This window comes from Canis lupus, chromosome X, assembly GCF_048164855.1.
Source record: "Canis lupus baileyi chromosome X, mCanLup2.hap1, whole genome shotgun sequence".
Taxonomy (NCBI): domain Eukaryota; kingdom Metazoa; phylum Chordata; class Mammalia; order Carnivora; family Canidae; genus Canis; species Canis lupus.
Genome location: NC_132876.1, coordinates 59,101,125 through 59,127,964, shown reverse-complemented (window position 1 = coordinate 59,127,964; position 26,840 = coordinate 59,101,125). Strand labels below are relative to the sequence as shown.

Sequence of the window (26,840 nt, the reverse complement as noted above, 5' to 3'; positions counted from 1 at the left end):
TTCTACAAGTATTGCTGTTTTAAACAAATTTGGGATTGAGAATTTTCTAACATACAGAACAAAATTCACTCAGAACCAAGAGGATCACCCTCGAGGACCCCTCAGGTAGACTACATTCTCTCTCCACTACCACTTCTTCACCACAACTATCCCCAGACTGCTTTTTTTACTCTTTTCCCTCCTTTCTTTACTGTTTTTAATTTTTTTCTTTTTTCTGCTTCTTTGTGGTTTTTTGGCCTTTTATTTTTACCATTTTGTTTTAAAATTTGTTTTTCACATTAGTGGTCATTTGTTTTATTTTGTTCTGTTTTTCTTTTATTTTCTAGTCTCTGACCTCTTCAGAATCATAAAGGGTAGGGGATCCCTGGGTGGCGCAGCAGTTTGGCGCCTGCCTTTGGCCCAGGGCGCGATCCTGGAGACCTGGGATCGAATCCCACATCGGGCTTCCGGTGCATGGAGCCTGCTTCTCCCTCTGCCTGTGTCTCTGCCTCTCTCTCTTTCTCCCTCTGTGACTATCATAAATAAATAAAAACTTAAAAAAAAATTAAAAAAAAAAAAGAATCATAAAGGGTGTATTTTAATTAGGTTGTGGTTGATATTTTTGACACAGCCCACTCATAAAGACACTCGGCACTGAACTAAATGACTAGAGGGAAGAATTCACCACAGAAGAAAGAACCAGAAAGAGCACTCTGCCACAGGGTTATAGAATTTGGATTTCAATACAATGTCGGAAAGTCAATTCAGAAGAATAATTATAATGCTACTGGTGGCTCTGGAAAAAAACATAAAGGACTCTAGAAACATCATTACTGCAGAATTGAGATCTAATCAGTCCAAAATTAAAAAGCTGCAGGAGACTTCAACACAGGACTTTCTGCAAATGACAAATATCCTAAGCACAACATGACCAAAGAAAGAAGGGCTTTAAGTGATACACTGGACCAGATGGATTTCACAGATATGTACAGAACTTTGCATCGAAACGCCACTGAATAACATTCTTCTCAAGTGCACATGGAACTTTCTCCAGAATAGACCACATACTGGGTCACAACTCAGGTCTTAACTGATACCAAAAGATTGGGATTGTCCCCTGCATATTTTCAGACCACAATGCTTTGAAAATAGAACTCAAACACAGGGACTTTCTTCAGAGAGTTAGAACAAATTATTTTAAGATTTGTGTGGAATCAGAAAAGACCCCGAATAGCCAGGGGAATTTTAAAAAAGAAAACCATATCTGGGGGCATCAATATGCCAGATTTCAGGTTGTACTACAAAGCTGTGGTCATCAAGACAGTGTGGTACTGGCACAAAAACAGACACATAGATCAATGGAACAGAATAGAGAATCCAGAAGTGGACCCTGAACTTTATGGGCAACTAATATTCGATAAAGGAGGAAAGACTATCCATTGGAAGAAAGACAGTCTCTTCAATAAATGGTGCTGGGAAAATTGGACATCCACATGCAGAAGAATGAAACTAGACCACTCTCTTTCACCATACACAAAGATAAACTCAAAATGGTTGAAAGATCTAAATGTGAGACAAGATTCCATCAAAATCCTAGAGAAGAACACAGGCAACACCCTTTTTGAACTCGGCCATAGTAACTTCTTGCAAGATACATCCACGAAGGCAAAAGAAACAAAAGCAAAAATGAACTATTGGGACTTCATCAAGATAAGAAGCTTTTGCAAAGCAAAGGATACAGTCAACAAAACTCAAAGACAACTTACAGAATGGGAGAAGATATTTGCAAATGACATATCAGATAAAGGGCTAGTTTCCAAGATCTATAAAGAACTTCTTAAACTCAACACCAAAGAAACAAACAATCCAATCATGAAATGGGCAAAAGACATGAACAGAAATCTCACAGAGGAAGACATAGACATGGCCAACATGCATATGAGAAAATGCTCTGCATCACTTGCCATCAGGGAAATACAAATCAAAACCACAATGAGATACCACCTCACACCGGTGAGAATGGGGCAAATTAACAAGGCAGGAAACAACAAATTTTGGAGGGGATGCGGAGAAAAGGGAACCCTCTTACACTGTTGGTGGGAATGTGAACTGGTGCAGCCACTCTGGAAAACTGTGTGGAGGTTCTTCAAACAGTTAAAAATATACCTGCCCTACGACCCAACAATTGCACTGTTGGGGATTTACCCCAAAGATACAAATGCAATGAAACACCGGGACACCTGCACCCTGATGTTTATAGCAGCAATGGCCACGATAGCCAAACTGTGGAAGGAGCCTCGGTGTCCAACGGAAGATGAATGGATAAAGAAGATGTGGTTTATGTATACAATGGAATATTACTCAGCTATTAGAAATGACAAATACCCACCATTTGCTTCAACGTGGATGGAACTGGAGGGTATTATGCTGAGTGAAGTAAGTCAGTCAGAGAAGGACAAACATTATATGTTCTCATTCATTTGGGGAATATAAATAATAGTGAAAGGGAATATAAGGGAAGGGAGAAGAAATGTGTGGGAAATATCAGAAAGGAGACAGAACGTAAAGACTGCTAACTCTGGGAAATGAACTAGGGGTGGTAGAAGGGGAGGAGGGCGGGGGGTGGGAGTGAATGGGTGACGGGCACTGGGGGTTATTCTGTATGTTAGTAAATTGAACACCAATAAAAAATAAATTAAAAAAAAAAAAGAACTCAAACACAGGAAGAAATTGGGAAGAGACTCAAATACATGGAGGTTAAAGAGCATGCTACTAAAATATGAATGAGCCAAATAGGAAATTAGAGAAAAATGGAAAAGATTCATGGAAACTAAAGAAAATGAAAATATAACCAATCAAAGTCTTTGGGATATAGCAAAAGCAATCCAAAGAGGGAGATGCATTGCAACACAAGCCTATCTCAATATATTGGAAAAAAAACTCAAATACACAAGCTAATCTCACCAAAAGGAGGAATTGGATAGAGGACATAAAGTAAAACCTATACTAAGCATAAGAAGAGAGATGATAAAGATTCGAGCAGAACTCAATGAAATGGAGACTAGAAATACTGTACAACAGATCAACAAAATCAGGAGCTGGTTCTTTGAAAGAATTAAGAAGATAGATAAACCATTAGCCAGCCTTATTAAAAAGAAAAGAGAAAGGACTCAAATTAATAAAATCATGAATGAAAGAGGAGATACCACAATCAATACCAAGGAAATACAGTTTTAAAAACTTATTATTCCATTGTATACATAAACCACATCTTCTTTATCCATTCATCTTTCGTTGGACACCGAGGCTCCTTCCAGAGTTTGGCTATCGTGGCCATTGCTGCTATAAACATCGGGGTGCAGGTGTCGTGGGAAATATCAGAAAGGGAGACAGAACATAAAGACTCCTAACTCTGGGAAACGAACTAGGGGTGGTAGAAGGGGAGGAGGGCGGGGGGTGGGAGTGAATGGGTGACGGGCACTGGGTGTTATTCTGTATGTTAGTAAATTGAACACCAATAAAAAATAAATTAAAAAAAAACTTACTATGAGCAGCTATATGCCAATGGATTAGGCAATCTGGAAGAAATGAATGCATTTCTGGAAAGCCACAAATTACCTAAACTGGAACAGGAAGAAATAGAAAATCTGAACAGGCCAGTAACCAGCGAGGAAATTGAAGCAGTCATCAAAAACCTCCCAAGACACAAAAGTCCAGGGCCAGATAGCTTCCCAGGGGAATTCTCTCAAACGTTTAAAGAAGAGATAATATCTGTTCTACTAAAGCTGTTCCAAAGAATAGAAAGGGATGGACTACTTTGAAACCGTTTTATGAAAGCCAGCATTGCCTTGATTCCTAAACCAGACAAAGACCCCACCAGAAAGGAGAATTATAGACGAAAAGCCTTGATGAAATCAGATGCAAAAATTCTCAATAAGGTACCACCCAATAGGATACAACAGTATATTAAGAAGATTATTCACCATGACAAGGTGGGATTTATCCCCTGGATGCAAAGGAGGTTCAACACTGTTAAAACAAACTGATAGATCACATCAACAGGAGAAAAAAAAAAGATATGATCCTCTCAATAGTTGCAGAAAAAGAATTTGACAAAACACAGCATCCATTCCTGATCAAAACTCTTCAGAGTGTAGGGATAGAGGGAACGTTCCTCAATATCTTAAATGCCATATATGAAAATCCCACAGAGAATATAATTCTCAATGGGGAAAAGCTGTGAGCCTCTCCCCTAAGATCAAGAACACGAGAGAGATGTTCACTCTCACAACTGTTATTCAACATGGTACTAGAAGTCCTAGTCCTGGCAATCAGACAACAAAGGGAAATAAAAGGCATTCAAATTGGCAAAGAAGAAGTCAAACTCTCCCTCTTCACAGATGACATGACACTGTACGTAGAAAACCCAAAGACTCCACCCAAAGATTGCTAGAACTCATACAGCAATTCAGCAATGCAGCAGGATACAAAATCAATGCACAGATATCAGTGGAATTTCTATACACTAAAAATGAGACTGAAGAAAGAGAAATTAAGAATCAATCCCATTCACAATTTCACCCCAAAGCATAAAATACCTAGGAATAAACCTAACCAAAAAGATAAAGGATCTATACCCTAAAAACTACAGAACACTTCTGAATGAAATTGAGGAAGGCACAAAGTGTTGGAAAAACATTCCATGCTCATGGATTGGAAGAATTAATATTGTGAAAATGTCAATGTTACCCAGGGCAATTTACACGTTCAATACAATCCCTATCAAAATACCATGGACTTTTTTCAATGAGTTGGAACCAATAATCTTAAGATTTATATGGAATCAGAAAAGACCCCGAATACAAGGGCAATATTGAAAAAGAAAACCAATGCCAGGGGCATCACAATGCAAAATTTCAAGCTGTATTACAAAGCTGTGATCATCTAGACAGGATGGTGGTGGCACAAAAGCAGAGACACAGATCAATGGAACAGAATAGAGAACCCAGAAATGGGCCCTCGACTCTATGGTCAACTAATATCCCCTGGAAAAAGACACCCTATTCAATTAATCGTGTTGGGAAAATTAGACAGCCATGTGCAGAAGAATTGACCTGGACCCTTCTCTTACATCATACAATGATAAACTCAAAATGGATGAAAGATCTAAATATGAAACAAGAATCCATTAAAATCCTAGAGGAGAACACAGGCAATACTCTTTTTGAACTTGACCACAGCAACTTCTTGCAAGATACATCTAGAAAGGCAAAGGAAACAAAAGCAAAAATGAACTATTGGGACTTTTTCAGGGTAAAAATATTCTGCACAGCAAAAGAAACAGTCAAGAAAACTCAAAGACAACCTACAGATTGGGAGAAGATATTTGCAAATGACATCAGATAAAGGGCTAGTAATCAAGATCTATAAAGGAGTTATTAAACTCAACTTGCAAGAAACCAAAAATCCAATCATGAAATGGGCAGAAGACATTAACAGAAATTTCACCAAAGAAGACATAGACATGGCCAACAAGCACATGATAAAATGCTCCGCATCACTGGCCATCAGGGAAATACAAATCAAAACCACAATGAGACACCACCTGACACCAATGAGAATGGTGAAATTTAACAAGACAGGAAACAACAAATGTTGGAAAGGATTTTGAGAAGTGGGAAACTCTCTTGCACTTTTGATGGGAATGCAAACTGGTACAGGCACTCTGGAAAACAGTGTGGAGGGTCCTCAAGGAGTTAAAAATGGAGCTACCCTATGACCCAGCAGCTGCACTACTTGGTATTTACCCCAAAGATATAGATGTAGTGAAATGCCAGGACACCTGTACCCCAATGTTTATAGCAGCAATGTCTATAATAGCCAAACTGTGGAAGGAGCTAAGATGTACTTCAACAGATGAATGGATAAAGAAGATGTGGCATATATGGCATATATATATATATATATATATATATATATATATATATATACACACACACACACAATGGAATATTAGTAATCAGAAAGGATGAATATGCACCACTTGTTTCAACGTGGATAGAACTGAAGGGTATTATACTGAGTGGTGTAAGTCAATCAAAAGACAATCATCATATGGTTTCAGTCATACGGGGAATAGAAGAAATAGTGAATGGGATTATAAGGGAATGCATGAGAACTGAGTGGGAAAAAAATCGAGAGTGAGACAAACCATGAGAGACTCCTAACTCTGGGAAATGAACAAAGGGTTGTGGAAAGCGAGGTGGGCTGGGGGTTGGGGTAACTGGGTGATGGGCACTGAAGAGGGCACTTGATGGGATGAGCACTGGGTGTTATACTATAAGGTGGGAGATCAAACCTCAATAAAAACAAATTTAAAAAAATAAAGAAAAAAACAGCTTTGGAAATTGTGTGGCAGGTATATTGGGTGTGGCTGGTCCACAGGGGTTTTCCAGGTTGAAGCACTTGGCTCTGGCAAGGAAGATGGAGAGTATTAGAAATGGCTCTTGTAAGCCTCTGGCCATTTACACTGGTGGAAGGAAAGAAATATGTGTCAGCTTGTATGTTCATTCTTGTAGAAATTTAGATACACTTGTCTTTCCAGCACATGTTCTAAGATTAGTCAGTAAATCTCTTTCATGGAAAACCCAGCAACTTTTCAAACTGCTGCTTCTGTGCTGTGTCTTGGGTCCATTTATATTATGAATATTCTGGCTCTTTTCCTATCAATTCCAGCTTTTCTGGCATTAAGTTTACTGAATTTTAAAGCTCCCAGAGTTAAAGACTGCTAGTTTTTAAAGTCAGACATTATGAGGGACTTGTCTTCTCAGTGTGTCTCCAGTACCAACAGTGCCCTGTGTGGGGTCTGAGTCTCCCAAATCCCCATAGTTGTGATATCCCTCTTGTTTGTGTTTAGTCACACAAGGGGTTTGGTTCCCAACTGCATCTCTGTTCATCTTACCCTTTTTAACGTGGCTTTCTCTCTAAGACTAGCTGTGGAATGTCTCTTCTGCTAGTGTTCATGCTGTTTTCAGAGTTAGTTGCATAGATATAGCCTTGCCTAGGTGTGTCTGTGGGAAGAGGAGCTCTGGAGTCTCCTAGTCTGCCACCTTCTTTCTTTTACTAAGTTGTCCTTACTTTAGAATTAAGGCAATACAATTCACAGATGAGGTGAAGTATTTTTTATAATGATTATGAAAAAATATATTTCTATATAGGTGCTAATTTTTTAGAGTTAAGGGAAAGAAATTTATGTAGTATGTGATATGTTGTCAAAAACATTTTATAGTTAAGAACTCCTTGTTACCACAGCATTTACCACAGTGGAAAACACAGATTATACGAACTGTAGAGTTCAATAAAAACGTTAATTAGCATGCCTGAATTGGACACTCTACCCCACTCTGGTCTTTAGCTCCAAATCTTCTCAAGTGTTACTCCAGAAAGATGAGGTTCTGGAAAGTATCTTTGTTCTGAGCCTAACCCATTGACCTCTTTCAGACTGCTAAATGGATAATCTTTAACAGCTGTGCAATCCAGTCCTCCCCTCTATAGTTTCCATACCCTGTGTCAAGTGGTAAAGAGCCCATTTAAACCTGAACTGGGCATTTAGAAATATTTTATGACCAATGAGGAGAGATCAGGATGATATCTTGTAGTTCAGAAACAACAATCTTATAATTTTATTAGTGGAAAATACAGTTAAAATACAGGATTATACAGTGGTCTTTGAGCATGTATCAAATAAATTTCTTTTTAAAAAGATTTATTTATTTATTCATAAGAGACACGGAGAGAAGGAGAGAGGCAGAGACATAGGCAGAGGGAGAAGCAGGCTCCTGGCAGAGAGCCCGATGTGGGACTCAATCCCAGATCCCAGGATCACGACCTGAGCCGAAGGCAGGCGTCCAACCACTGAGCCATCCAGGCATCCCCCAAATAAATTTCAAAAGAAAATTTCCTTCTGTATTTACAATATTCACTATTATAAAGTCTGACATGTTATAAACATTTAGGAAAAAATTTGTTGAATGACATAACCTTCAATTATAGTAAAACTAAAAATATTTTTGAGAAAATGAAAACTATTGTCTTTTCTAATTAAATTAGTTAACCTTTGTGTATCATGTAAGAGAATGGTCTAGTTTCATTCTTCTGCACGTGGCTATCCAATATTCCCAGCATCATTTATTGTGGATAGTCTTTCCTGCTTTGTCAAATATTAGTTGACCAAAGAATTGAGGGCCCATTTCTTGATTCTATATTCTTTCCATTGATCTATAGTCTGTTTCTGTGCCAGTACCACACTGTCTTGATGATTACAGCTTTGTAGTACAACCTGAAATCTGGCATTGTGATGCCCCCAGCTCTGGTTTTATTTTTCAATATCCCCCTGGCTATTCGGGGTCTTTTCTGATTCCACACAAATCTTAAGATGATTTGTCCCAACTCTCTGAAGAAAGTCCATGGTATTTTGGTAGCAATTGCATTAAATGGGTAAATTTCCCTGGGTAGCACTGGCATCTTCACAATAGTAATTCTTCCAATTCATGAGCATGGAATACTTTTCCATCTATTTGTGTCTTCCTCAATTTCTTTCAGAAGTGTTCTGTAGTTTTTAGGGTATAGATCCTTTACCTCTTTGGTTAGGTTTATTCCTAGGTATCTTATGCTTTTGGGTGCAATTGTCAATGGGATTGACTCCTTAATTTCTTTCTTCAGTCTCAGTGTTAGTGTATAGAAATGCCACTGACTTCTGGGCATTGATTTTGTATTCTGCCACACTGCTGAATTGCTGTATGAGTTCTAGCAATCTTGGGGTGGAGTCTTCTGGGTTTTCTACATACGATATCATGTCATCTGCAAAGAGGAAGAGGTGGACTGCTTTGCCAATTTGAATGCCTTTTATTTCTTTTTGTTGCCTGATTGCTGAGGCTAGGACTTCTAGTACTATGTTGAATAGCAGTGGTCAGAGTGAACATCCCTGTCTTATTCCTGATCTTAGGGAAAAGGCTCCCAGTGTTTCCCCATTGAGAATTATATTGGCTGTGGGCTTTTCGTAGATGAATTTTAAGATGCTGAGGAATGTTCCCTGTATCCCTACACTCTGAAGAGTTTTGATCAGGAATGGATGCTGTATTTTGTCAAATGCTTTATCTGCATCTATTGAGAGGATCATTTGTTTCTTGTTTTTTTCTCTTGTTGAAATTATCCATCACAATGTTTGCTTTAAGTGTGTTGAACCAGCCTTACATCCCAGGGATAAATCTCACTTGGGAATGGTCAATAATCTTCTTAATGTACTGTTGGATCCTATTGGCTAGCATCTTGTTGGGAATTTTTGCATCTGTGTTCATCAGGGTTATTGGCCTATAATTTTCCTTTTTGGTAGGGTCTTTGGTTTTAAAACTAAGATGATGCTGGCCTCATTAAACGAGTTTGGAAGAATTCCATCCCATTCTATCTTTTGGAACTCCTTTAGTAGAATAGGTATTGCTTCTTTAAACATTTGATAGAATTCCCCTGTGAAGCCATCTGGCCCGTGACTTTTCTGTTTTGGGAAGTTTTTGATGACTGCTTCAATTTCCTCCCTGGTTATCGGCCTGTTCAGGTTTTTTTTTCTTCCTGTTCCAGTTTAGGTACTTCATGGTTTTTCATAAATGTGTTCATGTCTTCTAGATTACCTAATTTATTGGTGTATAGCTGCTCATAATAAGTTTTATAAATCGTTTGTATTTCCTTGTTATCTGTGTTGATCTCTCCTTTTTCATTCTTGATTCTATTAATTAGTCTTTTCTCTCTTGTTTTTAATACGGCTGGCTGATGGTTTATCTATCTTATTAGTTCTATCAAAGAACCAACTCCTTATTTTATTGATATGTTCTACAGTTCTTCTGGTCTCTATTTCATTAGGTTCTGCTCGAATCTTTATGAAGTCTCTTCTTCTGCTCCATGTAGGTTTTACTTGGTGTTTTTCTCCAGTTCCTTTAGGTGCAAGGTTAGCTTGTGTATTTGAGTTTTTTTCCGTTTTTTTGAGGGATGCTTGTATTGCGATGTATTTCCCTCTCAGGACTGCTTTGGCTGTATCCCGAAGATTTTGAATGGTTGTATCTTCATTCTCATTAGTTTCCATGAATATTTTTAATTCTTCTCTAATGTCCTGGCTGACCCTTTCTTCTTTTAGCAGGATGCTCTTTAACCTCCATTTGTTTGAATTGCTTCCAAATTTCTTCTTGTGATTGAGTTCCAGTTTCAAAGCATTATGGTCTGAAAATATGCAGGGGACGATCCCAATCTTTTGGTATCTGTTAAGATCTGATTTGTGACCCAGTATGTGGTCTATTCTGGGGAAAGTTCCATGTGCATCTGAGAAAAATGTGTATTCCATTGCGTTTGGATGTAAAGTTCTGTAAATATCTGTGAAATCCATCTGGTTCAGTGTATCACTTAAAGCTCTTGCTTCTTTGGAGATGTTGTGCTTTGAAACCCGTCAAGTGTAGAAAGCGCTACATTCAAGTCACCAAGTATAAGTGTATTATTATTTAAGGATGTCTTTACTTTGGGTATTAATTGATTGATATACTTGGCAGATCCCACATTTGGGGCATAAATATTGATGATTGTTAGGTCCTCTTCTTGGCTAGATCCTTTAAGTATGATATAGTGTCCCTCTTCATCTCTTACCACAGTCTTCGGGATAAACTTTAGTTTATCTGATATAAGGATGGCTACCCCTGCTTTCTTTTGAGGGCCATTTGAATGGTACATGGTTCTCCAACCTTTTATTTTCAGGCTCTAGATGTCCTTTTGTTTAAAATGAGTCTCTTGTAGACAGCAAATAGATGGGTCTGGCTTTTTTATCCATGCTGCAACTCTGTGTCTTTTGATGGGATCTTTAAGCCCATTGACATTCAGAGGTACTTTTGAAAGATATGAATTTAGTGTCATTGTAATACCTATTCAGTCCTTGCTTTTGTGGCTTATTTCTTTGGGCTTCCTCTTTCTTTTGCAGAGTTCCCCTTAATATATTTTGCAGAGCTGGTTTGGTGGTGACATATTCTTCCAGTTTCTGCCTATCTTGGAAGCTCTTTATCTCTCCTTCTATTCTGAATGAGAGCCTTACTGGATAAAGTATTCTTGGCTCCATGTTCTTCTCATTTAGTACCCTGAGTATATCATGCCAGACCTTTCTGGCCAGCCAGGTCTCTGTGGAGAGGTATCCTCTTAATCTGATATTTCTCCCCATATATTAAGAATCTCTTGTCTCTCACTGCTTTAAGGATTTTTCTCTTTATTTTTGAAATTTGCAATTTTCACAATTATATGTCGAGGTGTTGAAGGGTTTTTCTTAATTTTTGCAGGGGATCTCTCTATCTCCTGGATCTGAATGCCTGTTTCCCTCCCCCAGTTAGGGAAGTTCTCAGCTATGATTTGTTCAAATATGCTTTCTGGTCCTCCTGGAACCCCAATCAAATGTAGATTTTTCTTTCAGAGGCTGTCATTTATTTCCCTTAACCTTTCCTCATGGTCTTTTAATTGTTTTTCTCTTTTTAACTCAGCTTCCTTCCTTGCCATCAACTTGTCTTCTATGTCACTCACTCGTTCTTGTACCTCATTATCTCTCATCGTTAGGACTTCCAGTTTGGATTGCATCTCATTTAATTGATTTTTAATTTCTGCCTGATTAGATCTAAATTCTTCAGTCATGAAGTCTCTTGAATCCTTTATGCTTTTTTTTTCCAGATTCACCAGTTGTTATATAATTGTCCTTCTGAATTGGTTTTCTGACATCAAATTGGAATCCAAATTCTGTAACTGTGGCATAGAGTGCTGTTTCTGATTCTTTGTTTTGTGGTGAGTTCTTCTTTCTAATAATTTTGCTCAGTGCACAGTGGCTAAAAAATGAGTTGTACTGGGAAAAGGAAAAAAAAAGAAAGAAAAAAAACAAGGAGGGGTATCCTCTGGTTCTATATACTATAAATCCCTAGACTTCCCTTGGAGCTTTCTAGCACTGCTCGGTCAAGAACTTGCTCTTCCCCTGTCCTTCCAGCTGGTCTTCTGGGGGAGGGGCCTGCTGTGCTGATTCTCAGGTGTGTGCACCTGGGGGAGCTGCTCCACCCCCTGCCAGGTCCATGGCTCAGTGGGAGCTGTTTACCCCATGAGGTTTCTCTTCCCTGGCTGCCCCGCTCCTCCCAGGCACAGGGTGACAGAAGGAGGAACAAGAACAATGGCGATGGTCAGCTCTCCATGTCTGGAGTCAGCTCCTGCAGTAACTACCACAGTCTCCCAGTCTGAACTGGCCTGGATGCTCCGGGGGTGGGGGGTGCTGACCTTCACAGCTTGGAGCCGCCCAGTGGCAGGGGAGTCCTCAGTGTCCTGTGTCCTTCCCATCTCTGTCTCGGGGGAATGCAGGATCCTGGGCTGTGTCTGCCCGGTGCCCTGGAATCTGGGGCCTGTGCTGCTGGAATTGCGCTCCCAGGGCTACGGTTTCCGAAGGCAGCCGGGCGCAGACCCCTCCGCCGAGAGCCACCGCCTGAGCTTCTCACGAGGCCCTGCCGGGCGTGTGCTCCAGCCCTTTACAGAGCTTGGCCCACAGTCTGTGGAGTGCTCTCCCCCGGGCGCACTTCCTCTTAGTGGCCCTGGAGACTGGATGCTCCACTGCCCCTCCTTTGGTTCTGCCAGGTTTCCCTGCTAAGCATCTTTCTGTCTGGGAAGAATCTGGTGCAGATTTTTAAAAATATTTTATTTATTTATTCATGAGAGACAGAGACAGAGAGAGAGAGAGAGAGAGAGAGAGAGAAAGAGAGAGAAGCAGGTTTCACACAGGGAGCCCGATATGGGACTCGATTCCGGGACTCCAAGATCATGCCCTGGGCCAAAGGCAGGTGCTCAACCACTGAGCTACCCAGGAATCCCCCTCGTGTGGATGTTTAAAGTTCCTGCTTCTCCGGGACTAAACTTTCCTGTCCTGGAGGCTTTCGCCACCCGGCCTTAGCCCGGCTCCTCACGGGGGGTCCCTCCTCCACTTGATTCTTTTATATTTTATTTTTTTCTGTCTTCCTACCTTGTTAGAAGTGCAAACTCTTCTCTCTGTAGCGTTCCAGCTGTTCTCTCTTTAAATCTCAGGTCGAATTTGTAGGTTTTCAGGATGATTTGAAAATTATCTAGGTAAGTTGGTGGGGACAGGTGACTTGGGGACCCTACTCCTCCACCATCTTGCTCTGCCCCCTGGGGAATTGTTATTAAAATGTAAAAGAGGTTTCTTAAAAATGTTCTTCAGAAGTTGCAATTCAAGAGAAAATTAGCAAGGATCACTGGAAAAAAATCTCCCCATTACCACTATTTAAAAATAAACTTTAGCTTTATAGTCACTGTCATAAATTTCGCATTAAGCACAATTATGCCCTGCCTCACCTTGACATACACTATAAATACCTACTTCCACTCAGCAAGCTCTTTGCTTAAAACCATAATCAGTAAACCAGCCAGATTTGATTAAAGTGTCCAGCATGCTGACTGAAATCAAGTGCCTGAGAAAGTCAATGAGGAGTCCCAGTTTAACTTATCAAATAAAAGGGAAAGTGAAATAAGTTAGTACATAGGCACCATAAAAGTCTGTCTCATTTAAAGCTTTCTCTTAATGAATTCAGAATTTGAAATTATTTTCACCTTATAATCCAAGAGAGAATTCACTTGTTCAACTTCAGAATTACTTATCATGTCACTTTCTTCATCATCAATAATTTCTATTTTCTGTAACACAAGTTGAGAAATTTTCATAAGTACCTATCTGATCATCATCACTATACTCAACAATGTATAGAACATAAACATTTAATGTTTAGTTTTAATGATGGGATTATCTAGTCTAGGTTATCCAGAATAAACTCTGAATGGCTCTTCAGTGTTATACCCAGTGTGTGTCTGAGCCATCTTTCTCTACCTTTAATTTATGGCTGCTTAGTAAATAGAAAACTATTAAAATACTATTTAAAATAGAAAAATTTCTTTCATAATATTTTTGAAAAAAATAGGCATTTGAATTCTGCTTAAATAGTGCCTTCCAGTGATAGGAAACACATTTTGTGTAAAAGTAATCTATTTAATGCTAACCATACCTACTTTGTTGCAAGTTTTTTTTTTAATTACTATACATTTATTTACAACTTCTAATGTAAAATATCAACATGTGACATGCTTCCAAAGTCAAATACAGGGATTTTAAAAATTTATTTATTTATTCATGTGAGACACAGACTGAGAGAGAGGAAGAGACATAGGCAGAGAGAGAAGTAGGCTCCTTGCAGGGAGCTCAATGTAGGACTCAATCCCAGATCCTGGGATCACGACCTGAGCCGAAGGCAGATGCCCAATCGCTGAGCCACCCAGGCATCCCCAGGGATTTTTTTAAGTCACTTATTTAATGCACTCCATTATGGGCTACACAATTGAAACCAAATATTTATGATATATTAATAAAAATAACTTGGGTGTTTTCTTCCTTCACTGTACAGTAAGTAAGGAGAGAGAAAGAGAGATGCTAAACTGCCATTAGCTTTAGAATTAAGGTGCAACATAGTTTGTACAGTATTTTGTACATAGTAGGTACTAATTAAACATCTGTCAAAAGAGTGAATAAAACAGCCTACTGCTTATGTGAAGAATGACCACTATACTGTAACCATGGGGGCAAGGAAAGTTCTCTAATCATGGAATATTTAAAAAAAAAAAGAAAAACCAAAACCAAAATAAACTCTAAATATCTGAGCACCAGTGTTGTGTGGAAGTGTTGAATCATTACATTGTACACATGAAAATAATATACTGTATATTAATTCATTGGAATTTGAATAACAATTTTTAAAAGTCCCAAACATATGTGGAATGATCATGCTTAATACATGGCCTATGAGGATATGTAACCATAACAGGGTGTGTGACTTGCAGGTTTCTGAGTCAAGAGGATAGTTGCAAAGAAATTGCTTTCTACTGATGACTGGACATGAATCTAATGTTTTGGTTTTTATTGAAATCACTATAAACTTGGGGTTTAATCATGTCAGTTTTCACAAGACCTGGTATACTTTCTAAAAAAATTTTTTTAGATTCTTTATTTGGATCAGTTCTTGGGAAAAGGAGATAATAAGTATCCCAGGGAAGAAAGCACCAAAGGCCACTCTATAGGTTTGTGCATGTAAATCAGTCTTAATATGTTTTTGTGATTTGCCATCTATGAATAATTGGGGGCATTCAAAAGTTGCAGACAGAGATGAGGCTTTGAAGGTTTAAAGTTCTGTCTCTAAAAAATAATTGTGTTTTTTTTTTTCAAAAATTAGGAGGTGCTAAGCGATTTGGGTCATTCTATGTCATTATTTTATTTATTATTTCCAAATGTCTGCTGAGGGAGATCCAGTGCAGAGAAATTCAGATTAAATGTGAGCATGTGTCTATGGGGGAAAAAAGTGTTTTTTTTTTTTTTTGTTGTTGTTGTTTGGTTTTTTGTGGGAAAAAGTTTAATTTGTAAATAATAGTATATAACTTATTTAGTGTGACCCGAACCTAAAACAGAGGAGATTATTACTTCATGGAATTTAAGAATATTAACACAATCAATTGTGGAAAATAATTATTACCAGCTATCCAATGAAAACACTGCATCAAAATAAAAGTTTGCTTTCCTATATGCCTACTGAGTTGTGTTAGTAGAGTCAAACATCAATTTAAATTAGGACTGAAATCAATAAAATGTAATCCTAAACTATATCCTGCATGTGGAAAATACTGTTATATACTGTTGATGTTTAACAAAAAAGAGCAAAACTGTATTTTATGTGTTCAATTTCTAGTAAGGAGATGTGGCAGAATTATAATGTCATATAATGTCATTTGTAATGGAAGCCAGGGTAAATGAAGTTACACTCATTTTGTAACAGAAAAATCCATTACAGGGACTATTTTTTTTAAAGATTGCAATCAAGAGGTAGCTGGGTGGCTCAGTGGTTGAGTGTCTACCTTTGGCTCAGGTCATGATCCCAGGGTCCTGGGATCGAGTTCCACATCAGGCTCCCCGCAGGGAGCTTGCTTCTCCCTCTACCTATGTCTCTGTCTCTCCTGTGACCCTCATGGATAAATAAAATCTTTTAGAAAAAAAAAGATTGCAATCAAGCAAAAATCATTGATTTAGAAGAAAAAAAAAATGGCCCTTGCTTTTATGTTTGATTTTAATACTATCTTGATTTCTGTATTACTTAATGGAGTCAGGATATAAACATGCTGCTAAAATAAAAACATGCTGCTTGGAGAACATTTATGTATACTAATAATGTTTACATTTTCACAAATCCAAGTTTAATCCACATACAGTCTGTCTCTGCCTGTTATTCAGTCTTTGAATATTGTCTTTCCTCCATTAGTGCAGTTTTAAAGAAGACTAAGAGAATCTAATTCAACTAGAAAGAGGAAAGGCTCCAAACATAGTAGAGATAGATATGGTCTGAACAGAGAACTCTGAATCAGGAATCCTTGGATACAATCTTAGAACTAACAAAGGCTTCTTTCATGATTGCAGGCTAACCTCAGTCGTAATTTCTCCATCTGTTAAATGAAAGAAATCTGCTCTTTGCTAAATGTGTTAAAGAAGAATAACATATGTAAAAAATGTCTATCTGTAGTAAGCATTAAATTTTTATATTTGCAAATCTCTTTAGTCATAAAAATTTGAGGTACAAATGACAGTGCTTTAAATTTCATTTCTTAAACCCTCAAATATTTAAATTTCATTTCTTAAGCCCTCAAAGATACATAAATTCATTGGTGACAGCTTTGTTTTGGTTTGTGAAATGGAGCAGGATTTAATTATGGTAACACTGATATTATTACCAACTGGAAACATATCCTTGAAATCCATCATGAGGAAAGAATTTCAATATGTACATACCACATTATCTGCAGATACTGCATGGTGGTCCTCTTCCTTATGAGCCCTTGCCTCATTTGGAACTTCACTGGACTCTTCTATAGAAAAAATAAAAAGGCTATGATTTCATTTTTCATTCCTCAAAACTTTATTGAGAATGTTTTTCACAAGATCACTTAAATAATTTCTCTATTTTAAAAAGACACAAATGGGTGTGCATTAGTGGCTCAGTCGATTAGCATCTGCCTTCTCCTCAGGTCATGATTCCAGGGTCCTGGGATTGAGTCCCACATTGGGCTCCCTGCTCAGTGGGGAGCCTGCTTCTCTCTCTCCTCCTGCCACTCCCCCTGCTTGTGCTTTCTTGCTCTTTTTGTCAAATAAATAAATAAAATATTTAAAATGAAAAAAATAAAAACCCAAAGATGATAAATTCACATCATATATGCTTTGATGAGCAATTGTATTTCTAACACTGCATTCTAGGAAGTGTGGATAGGTGTAAATACAAGGATGGCCACTACTGTACTGTATAATTGGAAAAACATGGAAGCAGCCTATATGCTTCACAATGGAGAATTGGAGAAATCATTTAGGACCTGTTCCTACAATAAATACTATAAAATTGAAGGACAAGAATAGTTTATAATAAGGAAAATATCATTATCTATTGGAAAGTGAACAAGTGATGGTGACAAATCCTACTATGTAGGTACACTGTGATTTAATTTAATTTGATTTCTTTTTTTAGAGAGTAAGTGCAAATGGGAGAGGGGTAGAGGGAGAGAGAGAGAGAATCTCAAGCAGACTCCATGCTGAGCACAGAGTCCAATGTGGGGCTTGATATCATGATCCTGAGATCACAACCTGAGCCAAAACCAAGAGTTGGACATTTAACCAAGCCACCCAGGTGCCCCTGTGATCTTAATTTTATAAAAGGAAAAAAAAGTGTACATTTTCATAGACAATGAAAAGACTGACATTATTTATACCAAAACAGACATTATTATTCCTGGATGGAATTACAGGAATTCATTTTTTCTTCCTTTTGTCTAATTTTATTTTGATACTTCTTTTTTTCAAGTTGCTTACTTATATTTAGATATTTTAAAAATGAACTTGTATTGCTTGCTGTAATAAGAGAAAAATGATAAAAATAATTTTGAATACATGATATAAAACTATAAATACAGTACATTTCCATTTTTTTTGAAGAAGCATGTGTATGTGAACACACACACATACCTGTATATATAAAGAGAAAACACTGGAAAATATTCGACGCACTCCAATTTTAAGAAAATTCATTACTGAGAAGTGGGATTATTTCAAGTTTTTTCACTGTATTTTATTATATTTTCTATAATGAACATGTATTCCCTTTATGATCAAAAAGGAGACAAACCATAAGAGACTCCTAAATATAGGACACAAACTGGGGATTGCTAGAGGAAAGGTGGGGGGTGGGGTGAAGGAGTGATGAACATTAAGGAGGGCACTTGATGTAATGAGCACTGGGTTAAATGCAACTGATGAATCACTAAAGTCTACCTCTAAACTAAATGCATTATATGTTAATTAATTGATTTTAAATGAAATTTAAAAATTCAATATTCTAAAAATGCGAAAAAAATAAACTAGGAAAAATTAATTCAGAGGAACAAGTCTATTAAAAAGCTCTCTGTGTTGAGCTAGGAAAAGTGGCTGGTTCACAGCATATGGTATCTACAAAATAAAGTCTTGTCTTAGATTATCCCTACCTCTACTCCTTAGTAAAACAGGGCAGTAAGTTTCTTTTTTTTTAAGATTTTATTTACTTATTTATGAGAGATACAGAGAGGCAGAGACACAGGCAAAGGGAGAAGTATGCTCCATGCATGCAGGGAGCCCGACGTGGTACTCTCTGCTGGGTCTCCAGGATCAGGCCCTGGGCTGAAGGTGGCACTAAATCAATGAGCAGCCCGGCCTGCTCTGCCCCATGTTTCTTTCTATGCACAGTCATGTCATTGAGATTATTTAAACACTAGTTGAAGTTCTCAGCCTCTTGGTAACTGATGTTTTATTTCACTATAGAAAGTAGAACAAAAATATTTATCAGTCCTCCTAAGATTTTTTCCAGATCCATTCCTTCACATGGAAAGATATATAGAGGTGCCCTCTACGAGCATGGAGCATGAACAAGCAAAAACATGGCTAACTGAGGAACTCACATGAAGACATAGAGAATTAGGTTTAAGATATACAGAAAAACCTTACCAGAATTTTAATGCAAAGTCCACCATAAATTCAATTTATGTTTTTATCAAGTTAGTTATTTTCAAGTTTTTATCTAAATTCCAGTTAGTTAACATACAGTATGATATAAGGTTCAAGTATGTAAAATAGTGATTCATCACTTCATACAACGCTCACTGCTTACCACAAATGTACTCTTTAATCTCCATCACCTATTTCACCCATCCCCACACACTTCCCTACTGGTAACCATCAGTTTGTTCTCTATAGTTAAGAGTCTGTTTCTTAGTTTGTCTCTCTCTCTCCTTTTTTATTCCCTTTACTTATATATTTTGTTTCTTAAATTCTGCATAAGACTGATCTTTCTCTAACTGATTTATTTTGCTTAGCATACTACTCTCTAACTCCATGTTGTTGTAAATGGTAAAATTTCATTTTATTTTATTGCTGAATAATAATCTATTGAATATGTATATACTACATTTTCTTTATCCATTTATCTATCAATACACACTTAGGCTGCTTCCATAGTTTGACTATTGTAAATATTGCTGCAATAAACGTATGGGTGTATAAATCCTTTCAAATTAGTATTTTTGTATTCTTTGTGTAATTACCTAGGAGTTCCATTACTGGATTATAGGGTAGTTCTATTTTTAATTTTTTGAGAAACTTCCAAAAGTTTCCACAGTGGCTAATCAGTTTGCATTCCCACCAACAGGACACAATAGTTCTTCACATCATCCCCAGGGCTTTTTTTTTTTAATTTCAGCCATCTGACAGATGTGAGATGATATCTCATTGTAGTTTTGATTTGCATTTCCCTGATGATGAATGATGTTGAACATCTTTTCATGTGGCTGTTGGCCATCTGTATGTCTTCATTATAAAAATGTCTATTCACATCTCCTGCCCATTTTGTAACTGGGTTATTCATTTTTTGGGTGTTGAGCTTTATACATTCTTTATATATTTTGGATACTAATGCTTTATTGGATGTCATTTACAAATATCTTCAGCCATTCCATACGTTGTCTTTTAGTTTTATTGATTGTTTCCTTCATTGAGCAGAAGCTTTTTATTTTCATGTAGTCCCAATAGTTTATTTTTGCTTTTTTTCCCCTTGCCTTAGGAGACATATCTAGAAGGAAGTTACTACAGCCAGTGTCAAAGAAATTACTGCCTGTGTTCACTTCTAGGATTATTATGGTTTCAGATCTCACATTTAGGTCTCATCCATTCTGAATTTATATTGTGAATGTTGTCTTTTGCCTGTAGCTGTCCAGTTTTCCCACCACCATTTGTGGAAGAGATTGTCTTTTTCACATTGGATATCATACTTGCCTTGTCAAAGATTAATTGACATAGCTGTGGGTTCATTTCTGGGTTTTCTATTCTGTTCTATTGGTTTATGTGTCTATTTCGGTGCCAGTACCACACCATCTTGATCACTACAGCTTTGTAATACAATCTAGAATTGTGATGCTTCCAGTTTTGCTTTTCTTTTTCAGGGTTACCTTGGCCATTTGTGTGTGTGTGTGTGTTTTAAAGATTTTTAATTATTTATTCATGAGAGACATACAGAGAGAGGCAGAGACATAGGCAGAAGGAGAAGCAGGCTCCCTACAGGTAACCTGAGCAGGACTTGATCCTAGGACCCTAGGATTATGACCTGAACCAAAGGCAGATGCTCAACCACTGAGCCACCCAGGTGCCCCTGCTTTGGCTATTTGTAATCTTTTGTAGTTCTATACAAATTTTAGGTTGTTTATGCTAGCTCTGTAAAAATTGATGTTGGCATTTTGATAAGGAATGCATTAAATGTATAGATTGTTTTGGGTAGTATAGACATTTTAACAGTATTTTTATCTTTCAATCTATGAACATGGAATGTTTATCCATTTTTTTGTGTCCTTTCAATTTCTCACATAAGTGCCAGTAAAAGGATGTCTTGTGCATGTTTGAAGCAGAATGCAAGGGAGACTATAAAGTGGATCAAGAAATCCTTAACATTATCCAGGAGAAGCTGAAGGCTTGTCAGCAGCAGGAAGGCAATAGCTGCAGGCAGAACTGTGCCAAGGAGCTGGCGCAGTCCACCCAGGTGGCCAAAGCCTACCAGGACTGCTATCATGACCTAGGGGCCCATTATTCTGCCAGGAAGTGCCTGGCAAAACAGCAGCAGAGGATGCTGGCAGAGAGAAAAGATGCTAAAGAGGCTGCCTGCTGCCTAAGGCAGCTCCTTGAGCCTCTTTACAAGATTATCATAAAAATAGAGTAGTAAGAAAAAAAAAGAGCCTCTTTGGTTGGGTTTATTCCTCGGTATCTCATGATTTGGGGTGCAATTTTAAATGGGATTAATTCCTTGATTTATTTTTCTGCTGCTTCCTTATTAGTGTATAGAATTGCAATAGATTTCTGTATGTCGATTTTGTGTCCTGAAACTTTACTGAATTCATGTATCAGTCCTAGCAGTTTTTTGTTGGAGTCTTTTGAATTTTCTATGTAGAATGTCATAACATCTGTAAATAGTGAAAGTGTGACTTCTTTATTGCCAATTTAGATTCCTTTCATTTCTTTTGTTTTCTGTTTCCTATGGCTAGGACTTCCAGAACTATGTTAAACAGCAGCAGTGGAAGTGGACATCTCTGTTTTGTTCCTGACTGTAGAGAAAAAGTTCTCAGTTTCTCCCCATTGCAAATGGCATTAGCTGTGGGTTTTTCATATATGATTTTTATTGTGTTGAGATATGTTCCCCTACAGTTACTTTGTTGAGGGTTTTTATCATGAATGGATGTTGTGTTTTGTGAAATGTTTTTGCTGCCTCTATTGAACACCATAAATTCAATGTAATTTTGTAATAAAAATGACTGCTAGATGGAGGAGACTTTATTCATTATTTAGACATTTCAAATCACAGAAATTTCAAGTCCTATGTAATCAGCAACTAAATGAAATGAAGAAGTGGGGATTGTTAACAGATTTAGGTGCAGAGCTAGTATTAGTACTAATGCTGTAAGAATAGAGGTTATAGTGCTCATCAATAAGATCATTACTGTTATCATTCCTTATAGGTTTGTCTCATATTTCTGTTCTTACTTGCTCATAACTATATACATTTCTGCTTTACTAGCCACATGTACATGCAGGGTTTATTTTGTTGGATGTTAAGAAAAGCTGTTTTGAGGATTTCTAAAATATAATGTTATGAAGTGATACAGCTAAATGAGGCATGTTTTCTTTTGCTTGCAGATAGCTTTGACATTACTGCAAGTTTGAAAGCTAAGTACAATGTGTCTGCTTATTCCTCAGGAAAAGCAACTCTGCAAATTGAAAAGTGAACAAATAAGTAAAATTAGTAATCAGTGAAAATGCTAGAGGGCACTCTATATGGTAGCCATACACTTATGTGGAGTAACTATGCAGAAATATATTTTATATGGACACCCACATAATAGATACAGCTGATAAGAGGCTTTGTTATAAAATTTAACAATATAGATGTTAATTGTTCTTATAGTTTAAACAGTTTGATTCTCTGGATAGTAAAAATCTTTAAGATTGCTCAACCATGCATATGTTTTAGTAGACACAGAACTTTAAAATAAAGAGCTGAATCATCTATTACTTTTGTTAGAGTTTGCAGTTGTGTGAGGGGTGAAGTCAGGTAGCTTTACCATATCTCCTTTCTCTTCACTTCCACACAGGGAAAGGAAAAAGAAATGGGAGTAGTGAAGGTGGGAGATAGAAGGTGGAAATAAGAGGTAAGTCAGAAGCTTTGTATCAGGGAAGTACCTGAACTCTCAGAAAAAAAGGAAATGAAACTGAAACTGCTAAAGGATCAAGAACACTTTTTGGAGATTTTGGCTAAACTTGCCTTTTACTGTATTTTAAAACTATAATGCTTATTTTAGCTTGTAGATTTTTTCTAGAGAAATTTAACATGATTTTTAATTGATTTTTAACATGTAAAATGTAAGCCTTGCTTTAAAGATGTTTTTTTCTTAGACATTTAGAAGACTAACTCTCTTAAATCAATAGCTATAACATAAAGGACTCTGAATTTCAATTGCTAGATTTTTGAAATAGTATGGGCAATTATATTGACTATTTTTTCTCTATGTCTCTCAGATGTAACTAATGTAAATCTCAAAATAAACACATTTAACTACATTTTCATAACTGAAAGAGTATATGGTGAGCATATCTGAAAGTTATATTAGTCCAGGCCGAATGATACAATTTGCTTGATCATCACAGAAGGATCACGCAATTAAATTAATCAGATTAGTATTTTCCATCAGCAAAATAAGGAGGAAAACAGTACAGAACTCATTGGAAATAGAACCTCCAAAAAGGTTCTTTTTGTATTTTAAGACTCTTATGCTTTTCTGTTCCAATTTCTGATAAGAATGAAAAGGTTATTATGCATCTGTAAAAAATAAACCACGAAGAGGAATTATAGGCAATCTTATTTCCCATCAAGTGTTTTTTTTTTATTCATGCATTAAATTCTCTCTCCTTTTTCTCACTAGGTTTTAATTACTATACAGTTATCTAGAGAACACACTATTAATCAACAAAGAATGCCAGAGAAGGAGCAGTGGTCCATTAGCAACCTTAAAATACACTCATTTTCCCCCCACTAAATACTTATTTTGTAAATTCCCTGTTAGATGAGGAAATGGAAGTCATGGATTGAAATTCCCCTTTAGGGGCTTATGTAATTTACTTTTATCAGAATATTTCTTTTCTCATCCATCCATAGAAACAAACAAATCCCTATTATCTTCTAAATGGCTGCCAGCCATCATTCTTTAAAGATCTATTCATAAATCACTGAAAGTACACAGCAATTTGGCAGTGTGGCAGGATACAAAATCAATGCTCGGAAATAAGTGGCATTTCTATACACTAACAATGAGACTGAAGAAAGAGAAATGAAGGAATCAATCCCAAAAGCATAAGATAACTAGGAATAAACCTAACCAAAGAGGTAAAGGATCTATACCCTAAAAACTACAGACCACTTCTGAAAGACATTGAGGAAGACACAAAGAGATGGGAAAAATATTCCATACTCATGGATTGGAAGAATAAATATTGTGAAAATGTCTATGCTATCCAGGGTAACTTACACGTTCAATGCAATCCCTATCAAAATATCATGGACTTTCTTCAGAGAGTTGGAACAAATCATCTTAGGATTTGTGCAGAATCTGAAAATACCCCGAATCGCCAGGGGAATATTGCAAAAGAAAACCAGAGCCGGGGGTATCACAATGCCAGATTTCAGGTTGTATTACAAAGCTGTGGTCAAGACAGTGTGGTACTGGCACAAAAACAGACACATAGATCAATGGAACATAATAGAGAATCCAGAAATGGGCCCTCAACTCTATGGTCAACTACCATTCAACAAAGTAGGAAACACTATCCACTGGAAAAAGGACAGTCTCTGCAGTAAATGGTGCTGGGAAAATTGGACAGCCACATGCAGAAGAATGAAACTGGACCATTATCTTACACCACACACAAAGATAAACTCAAAATGGATGAAATATCTAAATGTGAGGCAAGATTCCATCAAAATCCTAGAGGAGAACACAAGCAACACCCTTTTTGAACTTGGCCACAACAACTTCTTGCAAGATACATCTATGAAGGCAAGAGAAACAAAAGTAAAAATGAACTATTGGGACTTCATCAGGACAAAAGCTCCTGCACAGCAAAAGTAACAGTCAACAAAACTAAAAGACAACCTACAGCATGAGAGAAGATATTTGCAAATGACCTATAGATAAAAGGCTAGTATCCAAGATGTATAAAGAACTTATTAAACGTAACAGCAAAGAAACAAACAATCCAATCATGAAATGGGCAAGAGACATGAACAGAAATTTCACAGAGGAAGACAGAGACATGGCCAACAAGCACATGAGAAAATGCTCCACATCACTGGCCATCAGGGAAATACAAATCAAAACCACACTGAGATACCACCTCACACCAGTGAGAATAGTGAAATTTAACAAGACAGAAGCAACAAATGTTGGAGAGGATGTGGAGAAAGGGGAACCCTCTTGCACTGTCAGTGGGAGTGTGAACTGGTACAGCCACTCTGGAAAACTGTGTGGAGGTTCCTCAAAGAGTTACAAATAGACCTGCCCTACAACTCAGCAATTGCACTGTTGGGGATTTACCCCCAAGATACAGATGCAGTGAAAGGCTGGGACACCTGCACCCCGATGTTTATAGCAGCAATGTCCACAATAGCCAAACTGTGGAAGGAGCCTCAGTGTCCATCAAAAGCTGAATGAATAAAGAAGGTGTGGTATATACATTTATATACAATGGAATATTAGCCATTAGAAACGACGAATACCCACCATTTGCTCCAAGGTGGATAGAACCGGAGGGTATTATGCTGAGTGAAGTAAGTCAATTGGAGAAGGACAAACATTATATGGTTTCATTCATTTGGGAAATATAAAAAATAATGAAAGGGATTAAAGGGGAAAGGAGAGTAAATGAGTGAGAAATATCAGAGAGGGTGACAAGTTATGAGAGATTCCTAACTCTGGGAAACAAACAAGGGGCAGTGGAAAGGAAGGTGGGCGGGGGGGATGGGGTGACGGGGTGACGGGCACTGAGTGGGGCACTTGATGATATGAGCACTGAGTGTTATATTGTATATTGGCAAATCGAACTCCAATAAAAAATATACAAAAATATAAATCACTAAAAATATACAAGTATTCCTAGGCACATATAATTTAGTAAAGACTAACAGAAAACGAAAATGGTTTGATGGACCAAATTGATTATGAATAAGAGATTTGGAAATGAAGCAATAGTCTCTCTTATTTCCTGCTTCAGTTTTCCTGTACACTAAACTCTATGCTATCATCTTCATCAATACCAACAGCAAATTTTGGTAAAGACAGAGAGAGGGAGGGAAGAGGGAGATAGAAAGAGAGAGAGAAAAAAAACACTTGAATACTCATACAACTTTTCAGACACTTATTATTAAAATATATGGCCCTGGCAATACTAAAGGCTTTTTAGTCAACCTACTGTAATCTGCCTGCCTCCACCTTGCAACACACATTGATTTTAGAAAGAACCTCTTAAGCACCAAATTCAGTGGGTTCTCATTCGTTTTTATTTTAATTTTCCTGCTTTATTAAGATATAATTGGTATACACAGAGTGCATATAACTTACTGTTTACAATTTGGTGAGTTTGGACGTGTGAATACACTCATGTTACCATTACCACAATCTAGATAATAAACATATCCATCACCTCCAAAAGTTTCTTGTCCTTTTTTGTGTTAAGAACAAAATATGATTTATCCTCATAACAAGTTCTTTAAGTCTATAACCCCTAATTACCAATTATAGGCACTATATTTGTTCAACAGTTGTACTCCAGTTGTATAACTATAACTTTATATTCTTTGAACAGCTCCTATCCTTGTCCCTCATCATCTGGCACACAATTATATTGTCCACGTATATACCTTTGACAATTTTAGATGTCCCATGAGAGAAATTTCTATTCAACTTCCAAAAGATGACTGAAACAATGACATTTCTTTTTTTCTGAAATATCTTTCCTTGATTTTAGTAATAAGATAATATCTTTATTCAGTCTTAATGTTCCTTTGGTGGCTCCCTTTTCTCTTCTAGCCCCTAAATTTGGATATTTCTCA

At 37.2% G+C, this 26,840-nt stretch overlaps 1 protein-coding gene across 5 annotated transcripts in view; it reads right to left on the bottom strand.

Moving 5' to 3' along the window:
- HDX (highly divergent homeobox) overlaps positions 1-26,840 on the bottom strand; it is a 280,813-nt gene that overhangs the window by 78,923 nt on the left and 175,050 nt on the right. For 4 of the 5 annotated variants that reach the window (XR_012026078.1, XR_012026077.1, XR_012026079.1 and 1 more), the window contains exons 7-8: positions 16,916-16,992; positions 13,648-13,731 (exon numbers count right to left, since the gene is read on the bottom strand). Coding sequence is in view for 1 of the 5 variants with exons in the window: in XM_072815335.1 (XP_072671436.1) it covers positions 13,648-13,731; positions 16,916-16,992 (161 nt within the window). In the remaining 4 variants the exon portion in view is untranslated. The remainder of the gene's footprint in view (positions 1-13,647; positions 13,732-16,915; positions 16,993-26,840) is intronic. The other variant, XR_012026080.1, reaches the window with a different exon arrangement.